Source organism: Ammospiza nelsoni, chromosome 4 (genome assembly GCF_027579445.1).
Source record: "Ammospiza nelsoni isolate bAmmNel1 chromosome 4, bAmmNel1.pri, whole genome shotgun sequence".
Lineage (NCBI taxonomy): Eukaryota > Metazoa > Chordata > Aves > Passeriformes > Passerellidae > Ammospiza > Ammospiza nelsoni.
In genome coordinates, this window is record NC_080636.1 from 29,432,071 (window position 1) to 29,458,486 (window position 26,416).

At 34.0% G+C, this 26,416-nt stretch overlaps 1 protein-coding gene across 1 annotated transcript in view; it reads left to right on the top strand.

Moving 5' to 3' along the window:
• TUSC3 (tumor suppressor candidate 3) overlaps positions 1 to 26,416 on the top strand; it is a 105,159-nt gene that overhangs the window by 30,551 nt on the left and 48,192 nt on the right. Inside the window, exons 2-6 of the mRNA XM_059470462.1 lie at positions 4,995 to 5,164; positions 12,775 to 12,892; positions 15,327 to 15,467; positions 16,022 to 16,162; positions 25,168 to 25,257. Of these exons, the coding sequence (XP_059326445.1) occupies positions 4,995 to 5,164; positions 12,775 to 12,892; positions 15,327 to 15,467; positions 16,022 to 16,162; positions 25,168 to 25,257 (660 nt within the window). The remainder of the gene's footprint in view (positions 1 to 4,994; positions 5,165 to 12,774; positions 12,893 to 15,326; positions 15,468 to 16,021; positions 16,163 to 25,167; positions 25,258 to 26,416) is intronic.

Sequence of the window (26,416 nt, forward strand, 5' to 3'; positions counted from 1 at the left end):
CAAGAAAGATTAAAAATCAAGTGAGGCAGTACGTGTGTATGCAAGGTGATTCTTGTTGTTTATGCTTTGTCTTCTAGGCACTGTGTCTTGGGAGAATGAGTAAGTAAAGCTGTGTTTTCAGCAGCTAATCTGCTGGTCACAGAGAATGAAAGGGAAGGCTTGTAGATGTCAAGCTCTGTTGGGTTACGAAGCAGAGAGGAGATGTGAAGGATCACTGGGAAGCAGTCCCTAATAGGGAATTGCTTCAGGTGCAGATGCCAGAAGCTTGGCCTGCTGGCATCTTTAGTTTCATAACTTGTCACACTTAGTTTTTTGACAGGTAGCTTGGTTGTTTTATCACATCACTGGAAACCAAGATCTATAATAGATCAAATCTACCTTTTGCTTCCTTCATTACTCAATAATAGGGAAAACTGCAAATGGAAAAATCATTTACTAGCCTTAGGGATAAAAGAGGAATTTTTTAGAATTGTTTTCCCAAGCAGCTTTTTTTTTCAGTGGGGAGTGATCATCTGCTTAACAGGATTGAGGAAAAGATGCCAATGACTGTCACTATTTCAAGAGCAAGGACAGTTTTTGTAGGTGATTGCTTTACAAAATAATACTGTTTTCTAAAAAAATAACAGCTTTACTTGTTGTGTAAGAAAATTCCTGGATTTTGGATCTTCTCAGATTTTTAACAGTTATTTAGTTTTGTAAAAATGTTGATGTGCTATATATTTTCACTTGCAACAAAATAGTGTAGGAGCAGCAAGTAATGATGTAGTTCTGTTTGTTTACAGAAATTAGCATTAATTTTGTTTGCACACATAGGTCATACATGTTCCTACATTCTGATTGTGGCATCAGCTAATGAAAATAAGTAAATGATACATGGCTTCTTCTTCATTCATTGATTGAATGTTCTCAGTGCTTTTACAGACTGTTAAAGACTGTTATCTGTTGATCCTTTTGTAGCTATTTGCAACATCACACCCAGAGTTTTCTTCTTACGGGAAGAATTTTCTTTGTCATAATTAGGGTTTGAGTTTCTTGGTTTTTTGTTTGTTTGTTTTTGGGTGTTTCCCCCTTTAGTGTTTCAACTAAAACCCTTTCAGTTATCCCACATAAATCTGGTAAGTGCCTTAGAGGAATACTGTAAATTAATAGATTTAAATATATGTAGAGTCTTTACTTGCAGAGACTATGTCAAGGAGCAGAAAAATAGAAATCCGGAGTGAAAATGAGGTAGTGTCCCTTGTTTTCTGGATTTGAGTAACAGTTGTTGTGTCTGTCATCACAACATGTGCTTTGGTAGATTTAACCTCTCTCTCCTACTTCCAGATTTTGTCTGGCAGAAGACTTTTCCCAGGGGGTAGAAAGAGGCAAGTTAATAAAATTTTTAAGTGTCTAGAATCCTAATGAGAATTCACTTTGTTGACAATTGTATGTATGGATTGTATAGTTGGACAATAAAGGGTGAAAGAAAATATGTTTGGTTTCAGTATCTTCAAAGCAAAACCAATTTGGCATAGACCATTGTCTTTTCTAACAGTGCTTTCTAGGATATTAGTGGATTATTTTTCTAAGGGTAATATAAAAATTTTGCCTTTTCATTCTACACATTTTTTTGTCAATTTTTCTTCACTTTTTAACGCTTTTCTTTTGCACTGGAGAAAATTTTTGACTGACATAGAGGTCCTGCTTTTACTCAACAGTATGTTTTTTCTGTTTTCTATACTTCTATCTTGAAAAAAATAATTTTCTTACAAAAATATACGAATTAGATTCTGAATTATGAAATCCTTAAGACTGGTCTGCTGGCTTCAGTATACATAAAACACACTTTAGCCTGCCCCCTGCCTGTTAACACACTGGCCAATTTTCTGAGTGTAGTGTCTGTTAGGTGGGTGCCTTTTTGATGCAGAGCTGATCTAGACCAGTGGAATTTTAAAATGTGCCATATTTCCTTAAGACTCAGCTTTAAAGTCAAATACATGGCTAAAATGCAAACTTTTATTACTCAGATTTATTTCTTTGATTTCATTATTAAATGAAAGGAGGAAAAGGTTGCTAACTTACTCAGGAGCATATATTGTGAACATATTTTGGAATTGACAAAACCAATATCAGACCTTCATATTTTTCTGAAGACTTACAGGTCAGAAAGACTGCACTGTGGATTCTAGAAACCTCAGTCCCAAGGTCTCTTCTATTAATTACTCTGCAAAAGACGTCTTCTGAGATAGTGTCCAAAATATTGGTAGGATATTGAAGTGCGGTCAGTTAACTAAAAGAAGTGTAGCCTATAGCAGAATGTTTTATGAGGCAAGACACTATCTGCAGTCTATTTCATAACTTCTATTTGAAAAAATAGATTTCTTCATAATGCAGTGACGGAAGTATATACATTGTACCTAATGTCCACAATCCTGAAATACTAGCTTGATTTTACCTAGTGTAGTACACATATAAAATTAGCGCAGTTACTAGCTTTTTACTAGAAGAACCAAACAACAAGAAGTGATAAAAGTGGTTGAGAATGTTATAGTGAATAGTGCACAAGAGCTATGTAAAGGTGATGTTACACGTGGCTGAATCTAAAGGAATCAGGACTAATTTTTACTGGCAACTAGCTTCCAAGTAAAACTACAATTGGGACTTCTCTGAGTAAGATTCTTCTATATAACTGTATTTTATAGAAGCAAATTATGTAGCACTAATAGAGCTGGATTTATTCCCTCTCCTGATTTTTTTTTCTTTCTGTCAAGATCATGGTTTTGCTTTCATACCCTTAATGCTATTTCATGGGTTTCTTTTCTTTGAATACGGCCTAATCTGAAAAGTATTTGTTTTTCTGTACCAAGTAGGATATTATGCATAGTTCCTTTGTTAATATAAAAGTTATGTCTTTTTATTAGTTCTCTTTGGTTTATCTTTTTGCTATAATAATTAAAGCTTTTGGATATTCTAGTTCCCATGCTTTTTAGCTCCTCGTATTTTATTGTGCGTTACTGTCTGGAGTGCCTGATGCAAAACAAGTGAATCTTTTGAAATGAACAAGGATTTAATCCTGACACTGCTAATTGAAGGTAATCGTGCAAATGTGTAAGCTTCATTTTTGTGTACTTTGCTTTGTCATTATTTTTAAAGAAAAGAACTTACATAATATCTTCTTGAGGCAAAACCACCAAAAACATATGTCTTTTAGAAGAAGAAAAATTATAGTTTTAATTGAATCATTGATATTCTCATGATAAACAGAGTTGTAATCTCTCCTTCACATTCATGATTACAAATACTAGCTAAATTCTGGTACAAAACAGGAACAGGAGCAAAAACCTAAAGGATTTTTTTTGTAAGGTCAAGTAAATGCAGGTATTTCAGAGCTCTTCATGATCCACACTCATCAAAGCTTCTTTTGTACTCAAGCCTTGTGATGACCAGTGCCTAGGGGAGCACAGCCCCTAAGGGGCTCTGATAATTTTGGAGGTGGAATTTCTGACAGGCAAAATATAATTTTTCTTTATCCTTTCAATTCATTCCTTCCTTCCCCTCATATATCTATCTCTACTCTCATTCATAGCATTACTGATTTGTCAAAATGTTACTAGATGACCTAATTTTTCTATTCTATTCAATTTTTTAAAAAAACTCAGAATAGCCACCTTGTCTCATTGCTCAGTTGTTCTTGCACAAGTTGTTCTTACACAAACTTTCTGTTTGGCTTCTACACGTCATCAAGCTCTCTTTTCTGAGTGTGTCCCTACTTCTATAGGTTTTTTAGGCTAGTTTGTTCTACTCCTCCTCGGTGGAGCCTGACCAGTTTGTAAACCCTACTAATTGATGTGTATTTTAACAGAGTTCTAGCATCTTCAATTTTCTGAAGTTAGTTCCCTCTTTGTTTGGTCTGCGTTCCTCACCTTCTGTTCCTGTCTCTCTGCCCCCTTCTCTGTCCTTCCCACTTCCTCTCAGCACTTAGCTTCTGAGTTGTAATATTCCAGTGTCCTCCACTCTTATTTTTAGTTTTTATTTGATAAAGCAGCTTCCACAGGGCCAGTGAGCATGGAGCTGAAGGCTTTACCAAGATAGATGCATTAATCCTGCTACGCTGTATGCAGCAGTCCACTATAGCATGGTCAGTTCAACCTTGCTGAACCTAGGTAACTTAGGAAACCAAACACTTTCTGCTGAGCATGTGTGGCATCACATTTACTTGATAAAATAAACAAAACCCTAAATAGATTTTCATAGGAATAGTTAGATAAAGAGAGCTGTCTTTTAGTATGTCTCATAGCTTGCTTTTAAATCACTCGTGGGGTGGAATGCTTTCAAGCAAAAGACAGTACACCATCAGATTTTTCTTATACAATGGTAGTTCAGTCAAAATATTTTGTGCTTCTCAGTCTTGAGATCAGCTTAAAATATTGATCTCATAATGAAATGTACCTAGATGAGTTTATATGACGGTGCAGTCTTGTCTCTAACAAAATACAAAACTTGCATGAATTTAAATTCAGTATGATACATTTGTAGGAAATTCTAAACATAGTAACTATTTCTCTCTCTTTGTAGGTACATTTATCTTTCATCTTTATACTCAAGTGACAGACAATATCCTGCTGTGATTTTTACTAAATACAATAAATATAACATAAGGCTGTGTTTTCTAAAACTTCAGGTTTTTTAATGGAAGTTAAATGATTGCTGTACTGGTAACTTCTAGTTAGGCAGTGATCCTTACTCTACTCCTTTGTCTTTGGTAGCAACCTGTTTGATTTTATTTTATGTATTCTTTCTGTTTCAGACCACATTGAGTTATTCTTTTAAATACTTAAAGTCTCATTGACTACATGAAAGACTAAATTATGCTATTAGCTAAACTCTGCTACATACAGCAATATATAACTTCCATCTTGAGTCCAGAAGAATTTGGAGAGTGCACAGGCAGAATATAGGTACAAAGCATTTAAATTTCAAGCTTAAACATTCCTCATGCTTGTCCTCAATTTCAGAATCTTTTGGCTGAGAAAGTGGAGCAGCTGATGGAGTGGAGCTCAAGGCGTTCAGTCATCCGCATGAACGGAGATAAATTCCGAAGGTTTGTGAAGGCCCCACCTCGGAACTACTCTGTGGTGGTGATGTTCACGGCTCTCCAGCCACAGCGGCAGTGCTCTGTGTGCAGGTAATTTATGCCTTGGTGACCTTGCTCACCTTCCTTACCTGTTTTCAAGTGAGTGTTGGAATCAATGTGCAGTATGCCAAGTGGGGTTGTTCTTTGCATGGGGTAGATGCTCACCAATCAACACGCTCATGTGGTTGTTACAGCGTCTTTTCAACTGCATTTCATCCATGTGTCACATTTTACAATTAGTCCAGGTTTTGATTTTTAAATTGCAGATGAATAAAATGTACACAGCTGAGGAAGACTTTCTATTTAAGAAATCAGTTTATTTTATTATCAGTTAACTATGATCTTTCCAAAGACATTAAGTGATTCATTACCATTTAATAATAATGGCACTTCGGTGATTTCTTCAGTTAAGAGATGCCCAAGGTGCTCATGCAGATGTCTTACCCTCTGATTTCACAGCTTTGGACAGTTCTTATGTGCTAGCACATTTTTCCATGAGGTCATAGGTATTGTGGAATACTGTCTGTCACACCAATTTGATGTGTTCTGGTAACTCCACTCTGAATATGTATTAGAGTGCCTCTAGTAGTCTTCTAAGTTCAAGATCTCTCTCTGCAAGTCCCTGGTGCAATAAGTTAATCCAAAAATGACTAATGATAGGGAAATAGGGCCAAGACACTGAAAGGTAGTCATGCACTTAATTACCTCACTAAATCAGAAACTGTGCTAATAAAACCTTCTTCAGCCAAAATATGCATTAGAAATTACTGTGTTTAGCAATAAATGGGATTATTGAGCAGGGAACTCTAAACACTATTTAAATGGGTGGCAGAATATTTTGTAAGACTGAAAAATGTAGGCTGTATATGAGGTAATACTATTTCTTGTTTTTAAATACATTTATTTAAACTATATGCGAGGTTGGTAAATGTAGCAGTGTGTTAGATTTCTGATGTGTTGGAATGTGACATTTACAACTGATACTTTGAGTATCTGTAATTGTCTATGTTTTTATTAGGTTTTTGGTTTTTTAGATATTAATTTTGTGTCATTGAAGTCAGTTGGTCAGTTTTGAGGGAGAGTATATAAATTGTCTTTCCACTTCACCCTCCGTATATGGACTGTGAAGCTGAAGGATTAGGTACAGAAATTGTCCAACATTCTCAGATGAAGTTAATTTTTAGTTCAGTAGTTTCTTTTCTGTTGTTTCTTCTTTATGTTGGCAGAGTTCAGCTTCAGGAGATGATACAGGAGTTGAAAGTTTATTATATTGTTTTATATCATTCCTTATTTACCAGTGGGTAAAGCTACATGAGATGCACCAAGTTCAGCTTTATAAGGGTCATTGTATTTGTCATTATAATGGCCTTGGCAAATTGTTTCCATGTTCTACATATAGGTCTTTTGTAGGGCATGTTAAACTACATAAATATTGCTGATATTAAGGAAGTTTATTTTGCTTGCAACTGTATATTGTTTACTGTGCTAAAAAAGAGCCTCTAAACTTCATCTTAGGAAAGACCAGACTAGATATCTTGTACAGTAGCAACTGAAAATCTTTAAGCATAAAATGAAGGAAAAATGAGCATACTACTTTCAGTTGGGTTTGTTTAAATAAATGTGAAATTGCGATCCATTTGTTCATGTGAAATAAAAGGAATTTAATGAGGTTGATCATACTGCACATAAAACCATTATCAGGAAAATAGACATTTTCAAATCAATGGTTAATTAATGGACAGGAGCACTGTAAGGATATATAGAACTGAAATGCATGCATTACTTGATTGTTAGATATTCACTAGTCACTTTGCTTAAAGGCTAAATTGATTTTTTAACTTAATCTGTAATGTTCTGTGAAGATGCTCTTGTTCAAGATTTAAGTTAACTGCTACTAGTCAAAATATTTTTGGAATAGTTGCATAGAGAGAAAAAATCAATGTCATATTTCAAATATGAAGAAGTATCTAGTCTGAAATCTTTAACTTTGAATAACTTTGCCACAAGAATGAAAACTTTTTTCCTCTCTAAAAATTGAGCATGGTTGGTTTATGCACCACAAAACTATTAAAACAAAAAAGTTTTCCTTTTGGTGTGTAGATTTGACACTTCTGTATTTTATCTTTCTATGATACATGTGGAAAGCTGACCAGATTTGTCTCAGACAATCTGAGGATTTTCTCTGTGCAGCAAGGAGGATGTTACAACATCAGTCACACAAATCATGTGATTTGTGAAAGTGTATGGAAATCATATCAATTTAAAATGATGTGTTAAAATGCTGCATAAAAAGAAGTCTTTGGCACACTAGATATTTAGATAAGCTTTTGTTTGCAAAAAATATCCTTTCAGTCAATTCTGTCTGAATCAATCTAGTCCTAACACATGAAGACTTCTGAAAGCCAGCAGCTATGTACATGTATTAGTACAGCCCATAGTCACACTTCTGGAGTTTTTTTCAAGGAAATTTTATCTTCATTCTAAAGCAGAACTCCTTTATCTAGCTTTGTGAACAAACAAACAAGTTCCAGTTTTCTGATCTAAAAAAGTATTGAAAGACATGTGATGCCTTTACAACTGTGTTAGCGGTAGCATAAATGTCAGTTTTTCTGTTGTCCCAGTTATTTAAGTCCAATATGACATAGCTGGTGTTAGGAAATGAAGTAGGAATAACTGATTAGCTATTCAATGTGCTCTCAAACAGAGCTGGAATGCATTTCTAATGGCTTAGGATGGGGTTTTTTCCATGCATGTTTGGAAATGTGTCTGATTAAACTGTTCTGGTTCCAGGAAATTAAACTTGGTTAGTTTTAATTGATTTACCTGTTACTGCTGGTTTTGGTGTATATATTCTTCAACAGTACACTGGAAGTAGATACTGAAAGGCCCTTTGGTGCACTGTGATGATGCATCAGTTTGGATGAGCAGGCAGAAATAATCTCACTCTAAATAGTGACTCCTCAGGATGTAAGACTAGCTTCCTTTTTCCCTTTGTCCTTAGGTCTTCACTCAGCTAAATAGTTTATCTCTGTTACCCACATCAGTCACACTGCTGAAAAAAAATTACTTATGTATGTAAGAAGGAGAAAAAACCACATTCCCTCTGACAGGAATATCTTCATAGAGATGGAGGGACTGTTCCTCAGCCTGTACTTCGTATTGCATACAGGCAAATGGTAACTACTGGACTAACTTGAATGATTTTGGGGGGAAAATTTGCTGCCAGCTTCTCTGCCTTTCATCTTCTTGCATCTTGCAATCAGCTCCCTCATTTTATTATCACTACATTTTTCCAAAGTGATCAGCACCTTTTACCAGCCAGAATTCAGTGACCCCCCTGCCTCACTTGATTATTAGTATTTTGATTTTTACCTACAAAAGGGCTTTAGCTCAAGCCTGCTCATGCTGACTGTCCCCTGCATCTTCCGTTGTTATAATTAGCTCCTTTTTTGTTTGTTGCTGTACCATCTGACCACTCCATAAACACATTATATGAAGGCTTTTAGTTTGGTTTCTGAGCTCTGCTTCTCTTATCTGACTGGCAGAAGCAACCATCTCTGCTTTGAATACAGGTGCATACAAGAGGTGTTCTGTTTGTTATCAAACAGTTCACAGTTTTGTCTAGTTCGTTTTTCAAATTCATTGCTGGGATATTTTCATTTAGAAAGGGATATCTGGGTCAGAGGAATGAGACTGGTCACTTGAGCTTTTCCCCAACAGCTGAGGCCCATCAACAGAAAGATGCATATTTTGTGTTAGTTTTTTTTCTTAGTGTTCCTTGAAAAGATGAGAAGAAAATGGAAAAATACATGAGAAGAAATTCCAAATACTTTTATTAGCATCTACCATATCAGTGAGACCTCCAAGAGGTTTTTTAATTCTGAAAAAAAAAAAATTTGTTGGTTTCTCACTTAAAAAAAATCTCAGAAGACATCAAATAGCTGATGCAAGAGTAGATCAACAGCAAGAAGAATTGTGGCAGTCAAGGAGCATCATCAGAAAGATGAAACAGGATCCAATGTTTTAGTTTTTTGTTAGCTGATAAAGAGTAGAGAGTGAGAAAATCGTTGACAGGTCTCTTAAATGTAGTGAGACCTTTTGTTCCAGGAAGGAATAGGAAATTTAGAACAAGCTTTTTAAAGTTCTGCAATTGCTTTTCTTGTACACTTCAGGACCTTGATAGAAGTATTGATGAGTCCTGCTTAACAAGGCAGTGATTTTATACTTGGATCATAACAGACTCCTTATTCTTCCTGAGATCACAATTTTTTATTCTTTTACTTTGCAACTTCTACAGAAGAGGACCTCATAGCTTCTTTTCATCTGCAGAATATTGAAAATTTCATGGGATGCTGTAAATAGAATAGCATAGATTTTAGCTTGATTCTCCTTTTATAGATACCTAGATTGCAAAACCTGCATGGTTTTCAATGTGTTTATACTCTCTGTTGCATTTAGTTAATTTGCTGGACACATTTGTAGATTTTTCAGTGCTTCTCATCAAGACATGTCATCTTAAACAAAATCAAATAAGCATTCTGAATTTATAGTCTTCTTGACACAGAGAAGATGTCAAAATATGCATTTATCCCTTTGTTCCTTCAGTTTTGGGGAGCACCATTGCAAATAAAAACCAGAAGTTGTATTGGAAGTAAATTGCAGCACTGATCACAGTTTACTTTAAAAAGATGGTTAAGAATGTATAAGTAACCTGGTAGTACATTCTGTGCCAACTGTACATTTTTAAGCATTGTACATACTGTGTCAGAAAATAATGCTTTACTACTTTCTTTCTCAAATAATTCCATACTCTTTTATTCTTTTCCTAATATTCAGTTTGTGTTTTCCTTACTATAATGTCAGACCAATAGAATAAAATTATTCTCATTAAATATATGTCAAGTTATACAAATCTGATTAACTGCTATAGACACACACATAATTAATCTTTTTAAATAAAACTTTTAATATTTCATGAGCACCTCTTGCATAATGGAAGAATTTCTGTAGAGCATTTGCTTAGTAGCTTACTTCCCAGTATATTGAATTTTCTGAGTAAATCTAATAGTAGCATTCCCTTTTGATCTGGCCACTATTTTCTGCCAGCTGGTCAATATTACAGTTGTTGCTAGCTCCTGTGTTGCTGTTATGATGAAATTCCAAAGAGGTGACTATAGCAGTGATAACATTCAAATCTTCTCCATCTATTAAAAAATCCTGTCAAGAAAATGAGCAGTGCTAACATTATATTCTGTCGAGTTCAGACCAAGTGTAGTTCTTTGCTTTATGCCTTTATAGATTTTCACATAATTATTCTAGTAATTTTGTATAATTAACATTGCTTCCTAGAAACAAGCTGGTAGAATGGGTATGAACTAATTATAGAGATAGGTAGGTAAAAACTTGACAGTTGATATTGTCAAGTTGATAACTGATAATTGAAGACTGAGTTTTTTCAGTCAAGTACTTATGCTTTTTACTGTTATTGTGTCTGAGAAGGATTGAACCAGTGCTACAAAAAGTTACTAATGTTATTCTATCAGAAATTTTTCAATTGGAAATGATATAGTGGTGTGTAGGATGATCTTCAGTTATGAGTGTGTGGTAATCCTTTAACTTTGTATTCCTGCTGCTCCTTGTTTCACTCTTTTCCACACCCTTCAGGAGCTTCTGTGAGGATGCATCATAGAATGGTTTGCTATTTTCAGTGAGAGGATGAAATTGTGCTTTGAGTCTCTTACAAAAAAATGCAGCCTTTTGAAGAATAATACTTTAAATATTACTCATTAATTCAGAATAGTTTAAAGATGCAAAATATATGGAGATCAATGGGAACAAGAGACCTCTCAAATAGTGGGGCCATAAGTGGAGTATCTAAATTTCCCAGAAACACTGTTTCATCACAAGTGAAAGGTAGATAAAGAAGAATGGTGGCGTCAAGATGAACTGATTTTCATCTTTTTCTTATAATAAAAATGGTTCAGCTTAAATATAGCAGTTTTAACAGAAGACTGCACTACAGATATTGCTTAAGATTTTACAGCGTTCCTTTGATGTGGTCTGACTGCCCTCTTCAGGATGACAATGAATGTTAGTCTGCTTAGTGATAATATCTGTTTCTAGAAGTAACCAATCTAATGCCTGAATTGCTTCTTTTCTTTTTTTAATTGCAAACTGCCCATTGAGTAAGGGTGTTAAATAGCAAATTTTACTGAGTCAGGTAATAAGGGTGAAAGTTGAGTTTTATTGTGCTTCATGTTATTTAATTCTTTGTGGGAGTAAGAAATCATGAATATTTATTTTGAGTCTTGGCATTTTATGATTTTTTTTTCATGTACAGTAGACTTCGTAATAATACACAACTGTGCTGGAGTTTGTATGTAATACATTTCATGTCTAAGGTTGATCTCAGTTATGGAGAAATGGGGAAGGTCTTATGATATCTGTGATCCCGTAATTGTCTTCCCTTCTTTGCTCTCTCTTATATATGTTTAGTGCAAAGTTTCTCTTGAGCAAACAGATTTTTGAATTTACAGCTTTTAAATAGCATTCTGCATCATGAAACACATAGAACTGTTTTTCTAGAAACACTGTTTTGAAAAAAGCTGCAGAACACATTTATACTACTTCAAAATCTTATCATATGCAAAGCTGAGTTGTCAAGTGGTAAACCACTGGTTTGGACTCTACTGTGGATGTGATTAAACAGTAATATGGAAATTAGCCAAGGAGTCTCTCTAAATGAGAAAGTGTTGCAAGCATCCCTTCATTTTGGGGTTTTTCTCCCCTGAATTTTTGTTGGTATAGATTTGTCCTGTGGAATAACCTGTGGTTTTATGACACTGTGGTTAGGGGATGTCATTGCTAGTATTATTGTCCTGGAATTCCCTTTGTCTTTCTCTTCTTCTTAGTAAAGTCAGAGCAAAATTGTTTGTTTTGGTTTGTGTTCTCTTTGGGTTTTATTAGTGGATTTGTTGGTTGGTTTTTGTTTGTTGTTTGATTATTTTCTTTAGAAGAATATTTAGTAGCAAATAACTTTCTAGTGCTGATGGAATAGATTAGATATTAATAGATTACAAAATCACCACATCTAGAACACCTTTCAGAGAAATGGTCTGGAGTTTGTCATGCTGCTTACAAGCCTAGTTTTTATTCCCTTAGGATCATTTCCCCAGTGCTTAGCAGCTTCTTTGGCTCTCTTATGGCTCTGCTATTTTAGGAACATAGTGCTTTCACTGTTGTGCGTTATTTGTCCCCTAGTTTCAGAATTCCTTATGTGTAGCTGTTTCTAGCAAGGATATCCTGATAGCACCCTCAAGGGCCACATAAGCATATCCTCACATGGATCTGTTAGCAGATCTATTTGATACTTGCAACTCAGACCAGTCCTATTTACTGAGACTTTAAATATGGAAAACATTACTTTTTCTTAATGTTATCTTGGGATTTCTCTTGTATAGTTTAACGTAACACATTTCTAATTTTGGAGGTGACAAATTTGAAACAGAAAGTTGCATAAGGAGCTGAAACTTTTTAGTTCATAGTATGGATGTGAAGAATGATACTGCAAATGTAATTCATCTAACCATTGCAGCTGATTATAGGATATTTTTTTCAAGTGAATGGCATATGGATATACATTTGTTTCTTTTTCTTAACAGGCAAGCTAATGAGGAATATCAAGTGCTGGCTAATTCATGGCGCTATTCATCTGCTTTTTCAAACAAACTGTTTTTCACAATAGTGGATTATGATGAAGGGGCAGATGTATTTCAGCAGGTAAATGTTGAATACTGTAAAGCATTGTTGATTTTTACATGTCAATTTGTCAAATAATAGAAGATAAATTAGTTGTTCTTTGCAGGTGTGTACCCCTGTTTTGTATACAGTTTCCTCCTGGTTAAAAACATAGCAGTTTCTTAAACATCAGTGAAGACAGACTCTACTAATAACCACTTCTAGTATTTTCCAAGTGTAGTTTATAATCTTTGTTTATAGATTCCATTATATGTATATATATAAGCAACTTTTTTTCTAGGCAATTGTTTAGGCCATTTTTTAGAATTAAACATGTTTTAAGTAACATTTTCATTTAAAAATTTCCTTTATTTTCTCTTTAGGGAAAAAAAAAAGCTCTTTAGTATAAGAGCCTTTTAATTGCTTTTATGTAATGCAATATTCTTCAGCTTCAGTAATATTTAGTCTGGAATTTCTTCAGGATAAAGAGAAAAGACTGTTTTACAATTTAGTTGTTGGCTGTGAAGAGTAAAAGTTGGAGAATAGTTTAATGTCTGCACTGAAATTGAGAAGTCAAGGAAAAAGTCATCTCTTGAAAATGAATACTGAATACTGGCATGTTATCTTTGATATTTGTCCATTGGTTGAAGCTAAAAGTGCAGATCAGGAGGAGTGAAAAACTTTGAAGTTATCTGTATATTTTAAATACCTTTTGGTGAAGAGTGTGACTTTAAATGTTCAGGGGAAAGATTATTATGTCTTTTCAGGATACTTACTTTAAATAGTTTAAATAGTGTGTTTAATAACTATTTTTACTTCTAGTTGAAATATTAGAATACAGTGTGTAAAAATGGTTATTAGTGGCATAAGATTTTGCTTTAAAAATTAAAGATTTTTTTGATAGAAACATTTAAGCTTTATAACCTATAGACTATATAGACTGGAGAACTTTATATATGTTGTAACCTGCATGGTTATAATAATACAAAATATTTTGTTTGACCTTTCCTTAAGCCAATCAGCAGATGTTAGAAGAGTCCAGTTCAACTTATTCCTTGTATAACAGGGCACAAATTCAGTTTATTTCAAATGGTATGCATTTAAAATCATGTTTACATTTAGACAAAATTGAGCATAAATATGTAAGAGTTTTTTTTAGGAGATAGAGTGTTAAGAATAAGTTTTACCAATGACTGTTTCAACGTGGATTTGAGGGAAATGTAGTTCTGACTTTACATTTATGTGTGCAAAGTCATGTAATACTGATGCCATAGCAAAAAAACCCCCCATAAAGTAATGTGATTTTGATTTTTGCAGCTTTTGCCATGTTTATAGAGAAATGATAAACCAGTTCCAGATCAGCTGCTTCCAAACACTGTACAATGTCTGGATGTTTCTGTATCTCATAAAATATTTTATTTAACTATTTCACAGCATATGTTTTAGCTTCCCTTGGAATATTTTTTATTTCCAAATCATTTCAGTAAAAAGGGCTATTTTTTTTGCTTAGATTGAAAATATTTTATGAGCTGATAATTTCTATTGATAAATTCAGCTTTGTACTTGATTCAATATAAATTTTTGCTAATGTGGTGTGAACTTCATTTTTCAGGATATTAAAAAACCCCTTACTTCTTTATTTAAAAAGCTCCATATTACATCAGCTTTAGGCATTACCCCTGATTTTTTTAATGTTAATTTTCATTTCTTCTAGTGCTTTATTGCATGATTTCTGAGATGGTCTGAATACAGAGGAATTTCATATAGTGAAATGACATTTTCCTATACTGCCTTGCGAATCTGAAGTCAAAATTTCAAATAGCAAATGTATATGTAGATCTATTTGTTCATCACCTTTGAGGTTAATATCCTGTGAATAGTTCCAGTGGCATCATCACATAAATAATAGTAACTCCTAGGGCAAGTTATGTAGCTTAAGCTAATTATCCAGTCAGTTTTGGATTCCAAAAAAGCCTGGTCACTGGTGGTTAGTCTCTTGTAGCCAAACACCATCAAGCTACTTTACTCCCATAGAATTATAAGTTAATATACTATTAAAATAAAATATACTTTAATAGTATATTAACTTATAATTCTATGGGAGTAAAGTAGCTTGATGGTGTTTGGCTACAAGAGACTAAAGACAAAGATCTGGTTGGGTGCAGATCTTTGTTTTATCAATTACAGGAAAGGTCTTACAATGTATGAGAAGTTTAAAGCACTAAGATACTCTTATATAGAAAAGCTTGTGGGTGAAACATTCTAAATAATTAAACATCTTGAAGAATCTACAGGAAGGAATATTGTGAGCACTCTTTTTGGAGGACTGTATATGAGAATATTTCAAAAAATGTAATGCATGCTGGCAAGTGATATTTTGGTGCTAATTAGATTTGTGTTATTGAGGCTATTGTGGTATTATATTTTGAGGATAAGGTTACTAATTTTTTTCCTGCTGTTTTTCCTGATTTTGTAGCTGAATATGAACTCTGCTCCGACTTTCATGCATTTTCCTCCGAAGGGTAAACCCAAGAGAGCTGACACATTTGACCTGCAGAGAATCGGATTTGCAGCTGAACAGCTAGCTAAATGGATAGCTGACAGAACAGATGTTCATGTAAGTCTTTCAGCAATTCCAAAAGTGGAAGGTAAATGTATCTTTGTGGTTTGAGACAGGTTGACAATAAATTCCATCTTTCCTTAATAACTTTCTTTGTCAAGAGAGGGTTCTACAACACATTAAAAAAAATAACATTTTTGATACTTGTGAGAACTTCTGCAGATTATATTCCATTCTTGCTTTGTTATAGTCTAATTCTGGATAAAAACAAGCAGTAATAATTAGTTGTTAATAAATAAAATATGCTTTACAAAACTATATACAAAACACTTAGATTCAAAGGTAGCTGCTTTTAATTCAGACACAACCTACATATCTTTTGAAGAAATAATCTTTCAGAGTTGCACAGTTCCAAATTAAACATGAATATTTTTCATAGTATGTGCTCATTAAAGAAAGTACTTTTTTTCTTATTAAAGTATATTTAGGGACTAATCTTGCTGACTCTGAAACCAAATTTCAGAGGTGCTCCATTGTGTTTGGTGCTCCACATGGAAGATGATCTGTATGTAAGCATTTATTACAATCTGTATTTTCATTTTTCCTTCCAGATTAGAGTGTTCAGGCCTCCTAACTATTCTGGTACAATTGCACTGGCTCTTCTGGTATCTCTTGTTGGTGGCTTGTTATATCTGCGAAGAAATAATCTAGAGTTCATCTATAACAAAACTGGCTGGGCCATGGCAGCTCTGGTATGCAGATTTTTCTTTACTAATATGCTTTTTATTGATTTCCTATCTTAGGGTATGTTTTTATTATTTAGAGGATAAATTAACGACATTTAAATTAGTACTTTGTTCAGAATTATACTGTCAGAAAAAGATTCATAATCCAGATTTTGGGTCTAATTCACATAAGAAGTGAGTATCAGTTACTATGAGTGACTCACTGAAAATGAGAAAATTCTCTAATAGGTTCAGTTTTTTATTTGAATTTCAGTATGAAAATATTTTCAATAATGGTTACTGATGTTTATGACTATGGTACAACTTGCCCTTTTTTGATAAAATCCAAAATGTCAATCAATTGGTTTAGCACAGATATTGATGTCAGACTGTATCAATTTAGAGTAATGAGAGTTTGAGAAAAAAAACAGAGGCTTTTATGTCCTAAGACAGTGATAAAAGATCTGAGAAACAAAGAAAAAGAGGGAATTGTTTCCAAAACTGGTTTCAGTAATACTGACCTTAACATTCTACTGCTGACCTAAATGCCTGTAGGATGATCTAGAAGACTAGATCTAGCCAAGTGTGTTTGAAATATTAGTCAACTCAATCCTCAAAACCATAAATAATGAATGAAGCTTGAATTTGCTTAATTGTGTATTGCACTGTGTTTATTTACATGGTGGTTTTCAAATAAATGAGTAGACTGATGAAAAATGCGGGATGTGCAACTTAGCTGTCTCAGTTTTAAACTGGAAATAGTATTCAGGGATGGTAGATTTGTTGCAGTGCATCAACAAGCACCCATTACTCTGACATCAGTGTGACTGACAGAAGAGGAAAAATCTGAGGAACAGCATCCAATGCTTAATTTTCGGGGACATGGCATCAGAAGCATGAGTTTCAACACTAGAATAGTATCTGTAATTAGTGAGTCCATTCCAATATTTTACTGTTCTAGTGGTTACATCAATGGAGAGCACTACTTTTTAGAAATTCGACATTTTTTTTTGCAATATAAACAAAGCTTTTATTCTTTTGACATTTAGATGATTATTTCCTGTGATCATTTTAAAGACTTCTCCACAACTTGTATCAATATGAATTAACATTTCTTAAAAGGACATGGCTAGGATTTTATATGGAATATGAGTTTTGTTTCTACATCAGCATTCATGTTGTATTTCTCATCTAGGCTCTCTTTCCCAAGAAAGCTTGCACTTGGTGATCTTTCGAGGTCTCTTTCAACCTGGGCTATTTCATAGTTCTATGTGTTTTAGTTCTGCTAGACTTAGGTTATCATAAAACTGTTTCTTCCTTTTCAATACCATATTACTGGTTTGCTATTCTGCTCTAATTCAAAATTGTGACAAGATGTCTTCTTTTTGTGGTACTGTCACCTGATGGGCCTTTGGCAGGCTTTATCTCATAAAGGTCAAAGATAAAATTACCTATTATCTGGTGAGTTCTAATTTTTATGTCTACATTATTAATAAGATATTAAGGAAAGCTCTTTGTTCTAAATTCTTAAATATTTGGCATTAATCTTGAATAATGGCTACTGATAATGCTGTTTTCTCTCATGTGCTGCCATAGCTTTTCCTACTAGTGTAGGAAAACATTTTTATTTAAGCAGTTTTTTATTCTACATCATACATTGAGGAAGGAATACAGAACAAGTTTTCAAATAAACCACCACTAAGACTATATTTCAAGTAGAATGAACATTCCTTTTGATCTAGGGAGCCAGGTTCAGAATGTCTTCTCTGTACCAGGATGTAATTTGGAATATCCCAAGATCTAGCACAGAGTTTTGACATGTCTCTCCCAAAGTCTTTCATATTTAATTCCATATATTTTTCTAGGTTATTTTTCAATGATAATGCTTTCTAAAGATGCTCTGCCACCAGTTAGTCTCGCATTTGATATGTATCAGCCTTTTTTTTTTTATTTCTAATTTTTAGCAACAACCTGACTAAAACAGTAATTATCACAAGAAAATAGATACTTGTGTCAAAAAATCAAATAAAGATATATAATCAGTGGTATTTCCTTTGTTTAACCATGCACTCTATCTCTGGGGACAACAATTTCATCTCAATTTCATACCTCAGACTTTTCAGATGAAAAGTTTGTTTCAGTGTTTTGTGGAATTGGTTTTTTTTCCTCTTGCAGAGGTTAAAAATGAGTCCTTCAAATCATAGAATCATTGTACTACAAGCTGCAGTAAATAGTAGAAGATGTAATAAAATTGAGAAAATAAATGCATCAATTTTTTCTTAGAATGTTTGCTGTTCTCTTTAGCAGAAGCTGAAGAGTTTGCATCTGAACATGACTGCTGATTGCTGTGTAGAAAACCTATAATGGCATTCAGTTGAACTCTTGAGGACAGATCCAAATGTAATCAAATATTTTAAGAAATGTATTAATGCAATTCAGTAATTGTCATCCTGCTGATTGTATAGACAAGCAAGTAACTAAAATGGCATTAATGCCCTATATTGTTGCTAATACTTTTCCTGTAAAATTCTGTTTACATTAAAAATTAATAGCACTTAAAGGATGTTTTAGGAAGTGGTCTTATATCTGAAAGTATGTTGTAATTAATCATGGCATTGAGCCAATGCTTTACTATTACAATTGTTACTGTTCTGACTTCACAATGTAGTAAAAGCCCCATACCCTGTAAAGTGATGGTTTAGCAAGGATCATACATTTACCAGAAATCCTTTCCTTTTGGTTTTATTCAGACCTGCACAGACATACACATTAATTTTATAACTTCTTTTTGGTGGAATCAGCAGGGACTCCTGATTGCAGGCTTTTGGACAGATGACCTCAGTTAATGACTAAAATTTGTTGTGATTCATAGAAGAAAATGGGCAGTCACTAATATTTTATATATATATATATATATGTGTGTGTGTGTGTGTGTGTGTTTGTGTGTGTGTGTGTGTGTGTATTATATGAAGTAATAATATATTCAATATCATGTAGTTATGATTCTCTGACATAGTGTTTTTTTTCTACCAGTAAACTTAGAGCTTCTTTTTTTTTTTTTGATAAAAGCTCATTAAAAGGAAAAATTGATAAGATGGTGTCTAGTTAAGGAGAGAAAGTAATGCCTAGAAAAATGCTTGTTATGAGGGGTATAAATACGTAATTAATGTTTAATTATAAATCATTATGTTCTTCATGAATATTTTTTCCTTTTTGACCTTTCAAAACCAAGTTAAACAGAAATCCTGGCAAGATATTTAAAGGCTACATAAAGCCCACATTTTCAGCAGGAGTGTTGACAATTATTTTGCTCCTTATTGGCTGTTGTTTTTTCAGATGGTATAGAGCTGAGAAAGCACAAAAGCACTTTTCTAAAAGCTTTATGTTTGAGTTTTAAATTCTTTTTGGGTGTACTGCTAGGTGGCTAGTATTCATTAAACAAAGTCAAAATAACATTTTTAAATTCCAACTGAAACCTTTTCATAGAGATTATGGCGTTCAGTGACTGAAAACTGTATCATTGCAAACAGAGGACTCTTGTTTTCTTCTTCTTGCTTTGTTAGAGCTTCTCAGTTTCCTATGAACAGTTTTCATGTTCTCAAATCTTAAAAAAGGAAAAGGTGGTTACTTTTCATTTAAATGAAAAATGGATTGTGTCACTCTGCCTGATTGAATGATCTGTTGCTAAAAATTAGAAGAAAATTCTCAGCATAAGGCGTGTGCTGTTTTGACAGAGGATCCCAGAAATGTTAATTTGATAATTTCATTGATATAAAAATGTTGTCTCGTAGACAGTATTTCCAGTAGTGTTTTAGAAGAATATTTAGGAATGCAGTTTTTAATGATGCATCTAGTTTTGATAGACTTGTAGAAGCAAGACCACAGGTTTAATCTCACACATTGATTCCAGTGCCAGCTCACACAAGACCATCAAATTGGTTTTGCCCTCAGCATTAGATTGCACCACAGCAATATTTGTGGTTTCATCCCTTCATTGAAGCACTGCAGGCTCTGGTAGTATCTTGTATGCCTTAGGCATTTTCACTTGCAACATTACCCAGAAGAGTTTTAGGATGGCAAACCAGGATGACTTGAGTCCCAGTACATAATATCCCAAAATATGTCTTTTGAAATCACATGTAAAATTTATCCCCTAGATTATTCTGTGCTTTAATTCAAAATCTGCTATTCATCTATGGATATTTTTCCCTCTGACATGCCAATACAAAGATGACAAAGGACTTCAGTCCTTAGATATTTGCAGACTCCTGTCCTTTTATGCTGGTAGCAAGAAGCAATCCAGACTCTTCAGGATTCTTCATTTCTTAAGCAGAGAGAAGAAAAGGTCAGATGGTATAAACTAGGCAAGGTTCTAACAGTTTAGATAAGGAATTGCTTCATTTTAGACAACAGTATGTGTGCTGAGAGTTTCTGTTCTGTTGGCTAGACTGTCTTTTGACAGCGTTTTCTTTACCAGGCTGTTGTTTTCTGCATGTAATTTTCAGTTTTACTTTATGTGTATATTTGAGATTTGCCTATATACCTGTGGAATCAGGGAAGACAAAATCTGTGCTCAGATTAGAAGGCAGCTGCCTAGGATTTAATTCTCTTGGGCAAAATATGACAGGTCACTTGAATGAAGAGACAAGGGGTGTGTTTCCTGTTCTTATAGCAGTTAATGGGTATGAGAAATGTGTACTCTGTGGATATACTCCCCAGTACTTGCAGCACATAGTAAATTCATCAGCAGTTATTGGTCCAAAGGAGCTTGGAGGGTCTTATGGCTACTAGTGACTTTTTCACCCCTTTCTGGAAATGAGTATGAAAAATTAATGTGCTTTATTCAAAGATAAACGCTAGAACAAAGGTTTCTCTGTGTGGCTAGGTAGGCATCCTAAAGAACATCAATAAATTCTGATTGTTAATTTCCTTTTTTTTCCTATAGTTAGAGGTTTTAGAGATGTAAAATTTAAAGATACAATTCTCTTTGCTCTTGTTTTGCACTCTCTTCTTTAATTCTATCTCTCTTATTGGAGAATCTGATAAGTGATGGATTTAGAAATGGATTATATAGCTCATAGCATGAGAGCCTTCACTGAGTGCAAAAGCAAGGCTAAACTGGATAAGAAAGGATTACATTTCTTTAAAACAGTAATTCTGAAATGGTTAGAATTTACATATACAGAACAATATAGAAATAAAGTGTAGAACTAGCTGTCATTCATTTTTATTGAATCTATGCTTGAATTTAACTATATTCATAAATGAATCTAAAATTTCATTATCTTTCTTACATTACCAAGTTTCCCATGTTCTTGGGTCCAAACTTGCAAAGAAATCTCATTATTTTTGTTTTGTGTACTATCTGCTAATAGGAAGCTTCTCTTCAAAAGGCATACTAAATGACTTCTTAAGTCTGCAGTTTTGTTTGATGAACTAGCAGACAGTGTTAAACAAAACTTGGGCCTTTGAGAAGGGGATATATTAAACATAAATAAATAATTTGCAAGGTTTGCAAGACCAAGAAGTTGAGATACTCTGCTTATGTGCCTGTGAAGTTGTGTCTTGCTTGTAATTCAGTGTTCTGCTGGGACTCTTGGTGCTTATCTTTTATCTGTTCTTAGAAATAATGTGATTTACACAGAAATGCACCATGGGTGAGCTTAAAGCAGTCTCCCCCTTAGTGAAACTTAAGGATAGAAGCCATGAAGGAAGCATCACTTGTAATTTGTTAACAAGGTCCTGCAGTGGAGCCATCTACACATGGACTGTACTCACCTAGAACACCACTGTTTGGCTGCAGAGCCAAATACTCTGCTTGCTTTTATCATTTAGATGCAAAATAAGCTATCTAAATCTGGAAGCTCTTAAAATAGCATAAACCCTGAAAAATATAATGAACTCCATTGATAAATCCGGTGGCATGCAGCAGTCAGTGGTGTTCGTGGGGTCTGAAAAGGAGAAAGAAGGAGCAGATGGTGGAAAGGTGTTTCTGTAGTCTTCCTCTCTGTAGAACTGCTGAAATGCAGACTCTACTATGGAAAAGTAGCATTGTGATTAGAGATAAGTACTCAACTTGACTCTTCTCCTTTACTCCAGTTTTCATCCTTTGAACTTTGACAAGATCCAAGAAAACTGCAGAAAGGCACAATTTCTCTGCATATGAGAGTAAATATGAGCAAGTTGATAATTTGTAGGAATTAATTTGGCAAAGTTTCTAACTGGGAAAAATCAACTTGCAGTAAGGGTTAGTTTGGAAATATTTGGATCCCAAAGTATAGGATCCTATGGAAAGTATGCCATTTGGAATGGCAAACATTGTTTATCAGTGTGAATTACAGATGCACTTACACTTGACATTTTCCTCTCCCCACTATTGTGTCTCCTAGTTACTTTTCTTGCTAGATATTATACTGTCTCACAATGTGGTATTTAAAGCATGAAAGATCTTCAGTAGTTTGGGAGATTTATAATTTATAAAATATTTGACTATATATAAAATGGGGTAGAGTATTTTTGATCTTTCCATATGGAAGCAGATTTGGCCCTAGAGAATATAAATTGCAAACAGTCAAAATTTAAAAATGAGAAAATTTACTTCTCAAGGAAAACACACTTTCAGAGAGGCACAGTTTGTGCACTCCATGCATCTGTTATCTTTCGATGTTTGACTTTTCAGCTAATTTTTTGCCTTTCTAAATATCTTTCACGTCACTTTTGATACTTTAAATTTCTACACTTTTGTGCTTTCACATAAGCTATTATGTGAGTCATCACTAAAATTGCAGTGTAAATTTTTCTGCTAAAACAATCTGCAAGGTATAGAAATAACTTTGTTACTCTTCTCCCAGTAATGTCACTGTATACTCTTTTCATTTTGTTGCATGTTATTAATAAAAACACAATCCGTTTGCTAGCAATCACTACGAGTATGTCTTCATCTGCTATGTTAGTTTTTATGCTGTTACATTCTTAATCCTGTTGAAAGCAAAATGAAACACATTTTATATTAAAAATAACAACTTTTTCTTGTAATTAAAATCTAGCACTACAGCAAAGTAGTAATTAAACTGTATTTGAAAATGCATCTTTTCTTTCTATTAGGAGAAGTCTCATTAATAACACCACAATTAAATAATTCTGCATGCATTTCTTGGTATCTTAGCATTTCTCTTATGTCATGGCCAATCTTCCACTGTTCTCTCTGGATCTGCAGATCATTCTTTTGCCTTGGGGTGATGTGGTATTATGATGAGTTGTCAGCATTCCATGGTCTTTGCTGGGAGGAGTATGATGCTGCTGCTTTCTTTCTCCTTGGTTTAGGGTCCACTTGGGGCTATTTCATGCTTTGTGCTTCTTCACTGATCTGCAACAAATGTTTACAGGGTAATTCGAGATGATCAGAATTTACAGGGTAAATCGAGGTGATATTAGATATGTTGGATGCTTTTCCTTTGTTTTCTTTGTTAACACTAAAACTGTTTTCTGTGTGCTCCTATGTCTGTGTTTCTTTATTCGCTATTGTAATATTTATAAGATCTCCAGTGTAATCCTGTGCATCATTTCTTGTCATTCCATACTGACACATTGTAGCCTGTGTTTACACTTCGTCTGTCTCTGTTGTCACCTCATCACTACTGTAATGCATCAATATATTAGTCCTATCTATTTCTTCCTAAACAGAATAGAGGGAAAAAAGTAATATGCCGATGTAATGTAACCTGGGTATGGTCACCTGGTCTTTGGAAAAATTGCTGTTTAGCTAAATAGGTAGTACCCCCCCCCCCCCCCAACAACTACCTGACAGCAACAGCAAAAAAAAACAAAAAACAACCCGACAAAAAAGCCACCCAAACCCCAAATGACAACAAAACCCAAAGCCAGGAAAACCAAGACAGATTTGAATACAGTTTGACAAGATTTCATAGTAAGGCCTTGTTGTTATTTCTAGAGGTAGCAATGCTGCACTTACAGAGATACAGAGCTACACTAGCTTATGTTTATTTCAGGAGCATGTTACAAAATGTTTTTTAAAGAAAACACTCTGAAGGGTTTTAGTAAACCCTGGTTTAGTCAGTCACTATGGTACATAGTTTTGCATTCATGATCCATCTGCCTTTATGGCATGATCCATCTGCCATATCTTTATGACTTTATGATGCTAGTTGGAATATTGATGTACAGTAAAAATGAGCATGTACTGAACTTAAAATGTAGCTTTTGTAAAGATTATCTACACTGATAAAACAAAAGACATATTTAGATGATATGTGTTTCCTATTTCTCTCCCTTGGTAATCCAAAATACTGTACTTTCTTCTTTAAAATAGTCTTAATGACTCTTGGTACTACTGGTGTTTGTCATGGATATTCTACAGTATGATCTTCTACAAGAATTAAGGTCTGTTTTTACAGTTGTCACACATCCCTAACCTAACCTCACACTTTTTTCTGTTGGGAATTTTCAACCTTTCCAGCAAATCAACCATTGCTATTTGTCATAGCTAAAATGAATCACAGTCATATAGGACATAATGAGAATTTCATAAAATAGGACAGATTTGGTTTTTTAATAGCCAGCTTTTTTCTATTATTTTATGTATAATTTCAGACATGTGAAAACAAAAGGGCAAGATAAAAATTTGTATAAGATTTAGAGGCAGAAATATTTTCACGGAAGGTTGTATAAATGTTGAATACTGGTTTCCAGAACATTTGCAATGAATGCCTTCTACTGCTGCAAGTACTTGTCATGTAGATGTGTAAATATGGTGTATAAATTTTAGGTTATTTCAAGTGAGATTTGGAAAATCTGTCTTGAGGTAAGTAATTTTCAAAATGGTAGAAGTCATTAAGAATTTTACGAAAGTAATGCATCTGAAGATACTATCCTAAAATTCAAATAGAGGTAGATGCTGTGTCTGGGTAGTGAAAAAATTACTTATCTGAAGAAAGAGTAACCAGCAGAATGGTTTTCTGTTCAGTCCTTCACAGTAAATTAATTAGTATATTGTTTTTCTTTTCTTTTTCTAGTGTGTTGTATTTGCTATGACATCTGGTCAGATGTGGAATCACATCCGTGGACCACCATATGCACACAAAAATCCTCAGAATGGACAAGTGGTGAGTTGGTTATTTTAGTTTTATTTTGAGGGCAAAGGATGTGTAAACAGTCACTACAGTGAGCCTACAATTGCAAATAATTGCAGGTCCGTAGGTCTGTATGAAAGTCTGTCAGTCTTAAATGTTGCAAGCAGAGTCTCTTTTGGGATTTCACATCTTTAGAAGGTGCCACCATCTCTGATTTGAGCAATGAAATGAGTGGTTGTGTTGTTCAACCTTCTCTCTCTGCAGCTTCTAGTGGTAGTGAATGTGTGATAAATTGTTCCATACCACATAATTCCTGCTGCCCAAAGGTAAATGTGTCTTTTTGTAGGGATGTGCTTCCTCACACAGTGGAAAACAAATGTTTTGTTTCCTACATTTAGACTACAGAAATCTTTTTTTACATAAACCTTTGAGGTTTGTAACCTCTTACCTTCCTTTCCTAATCATGTCAGTTAGAAAAGGAGATGCTCATGTGCTTTATACCATTTTCCATCATGTCTATAACTCTTCCACTACGTTTTACAGAATGCTTTTTCCTGTATTTCTGTGCTCTTTCAATTTAATCTCTTTATCAGCTTTACTAAGTAGTTACCATTGACTCTTGACAAAATTACTTTTATATCCTGCTACTGCTGCCTATAAAGGATTACTTTATTTGCTTCTCCCTGCTCACAAGTTAACAAATGTTCATCAGATCTCAGAAGAATAAACTCTCTTTGCCTATTAGGATAGTACAAATGACCTTGGCTAGTTCCTAATCACTCCTTGTTATTTACTACTTTTAAAGCAATTTCTTGAGATGGAATCTACAAAACTTGCAATAACCAGGAAGATTTTTTTTTAATAATTCACAATCCATTGAGCTATTTTCTGTTTTGTCCATCACTAGTTAAAGGAAACTGTATTTACATCTTAAAGAAAAGACTTATTTTAAGTTCTCTTTGTGTCATATCTTAATTGGAGTAGGAAAAAATGATGGTTTGAAATTAATTACTGATCTGTGTTTTATCAGGAATGAAGCAGAATATTGATGTCATAATAGAACAGGATTTCATCTGTGAACTTTGTTATTCACATATAGATTTGATGATGCATAAATAATCTCAATAAAATGCTGTTTATGAAAATTTGGAATTTTTCATTACTGCCTTGCAGGAATAAATTTATGACACTT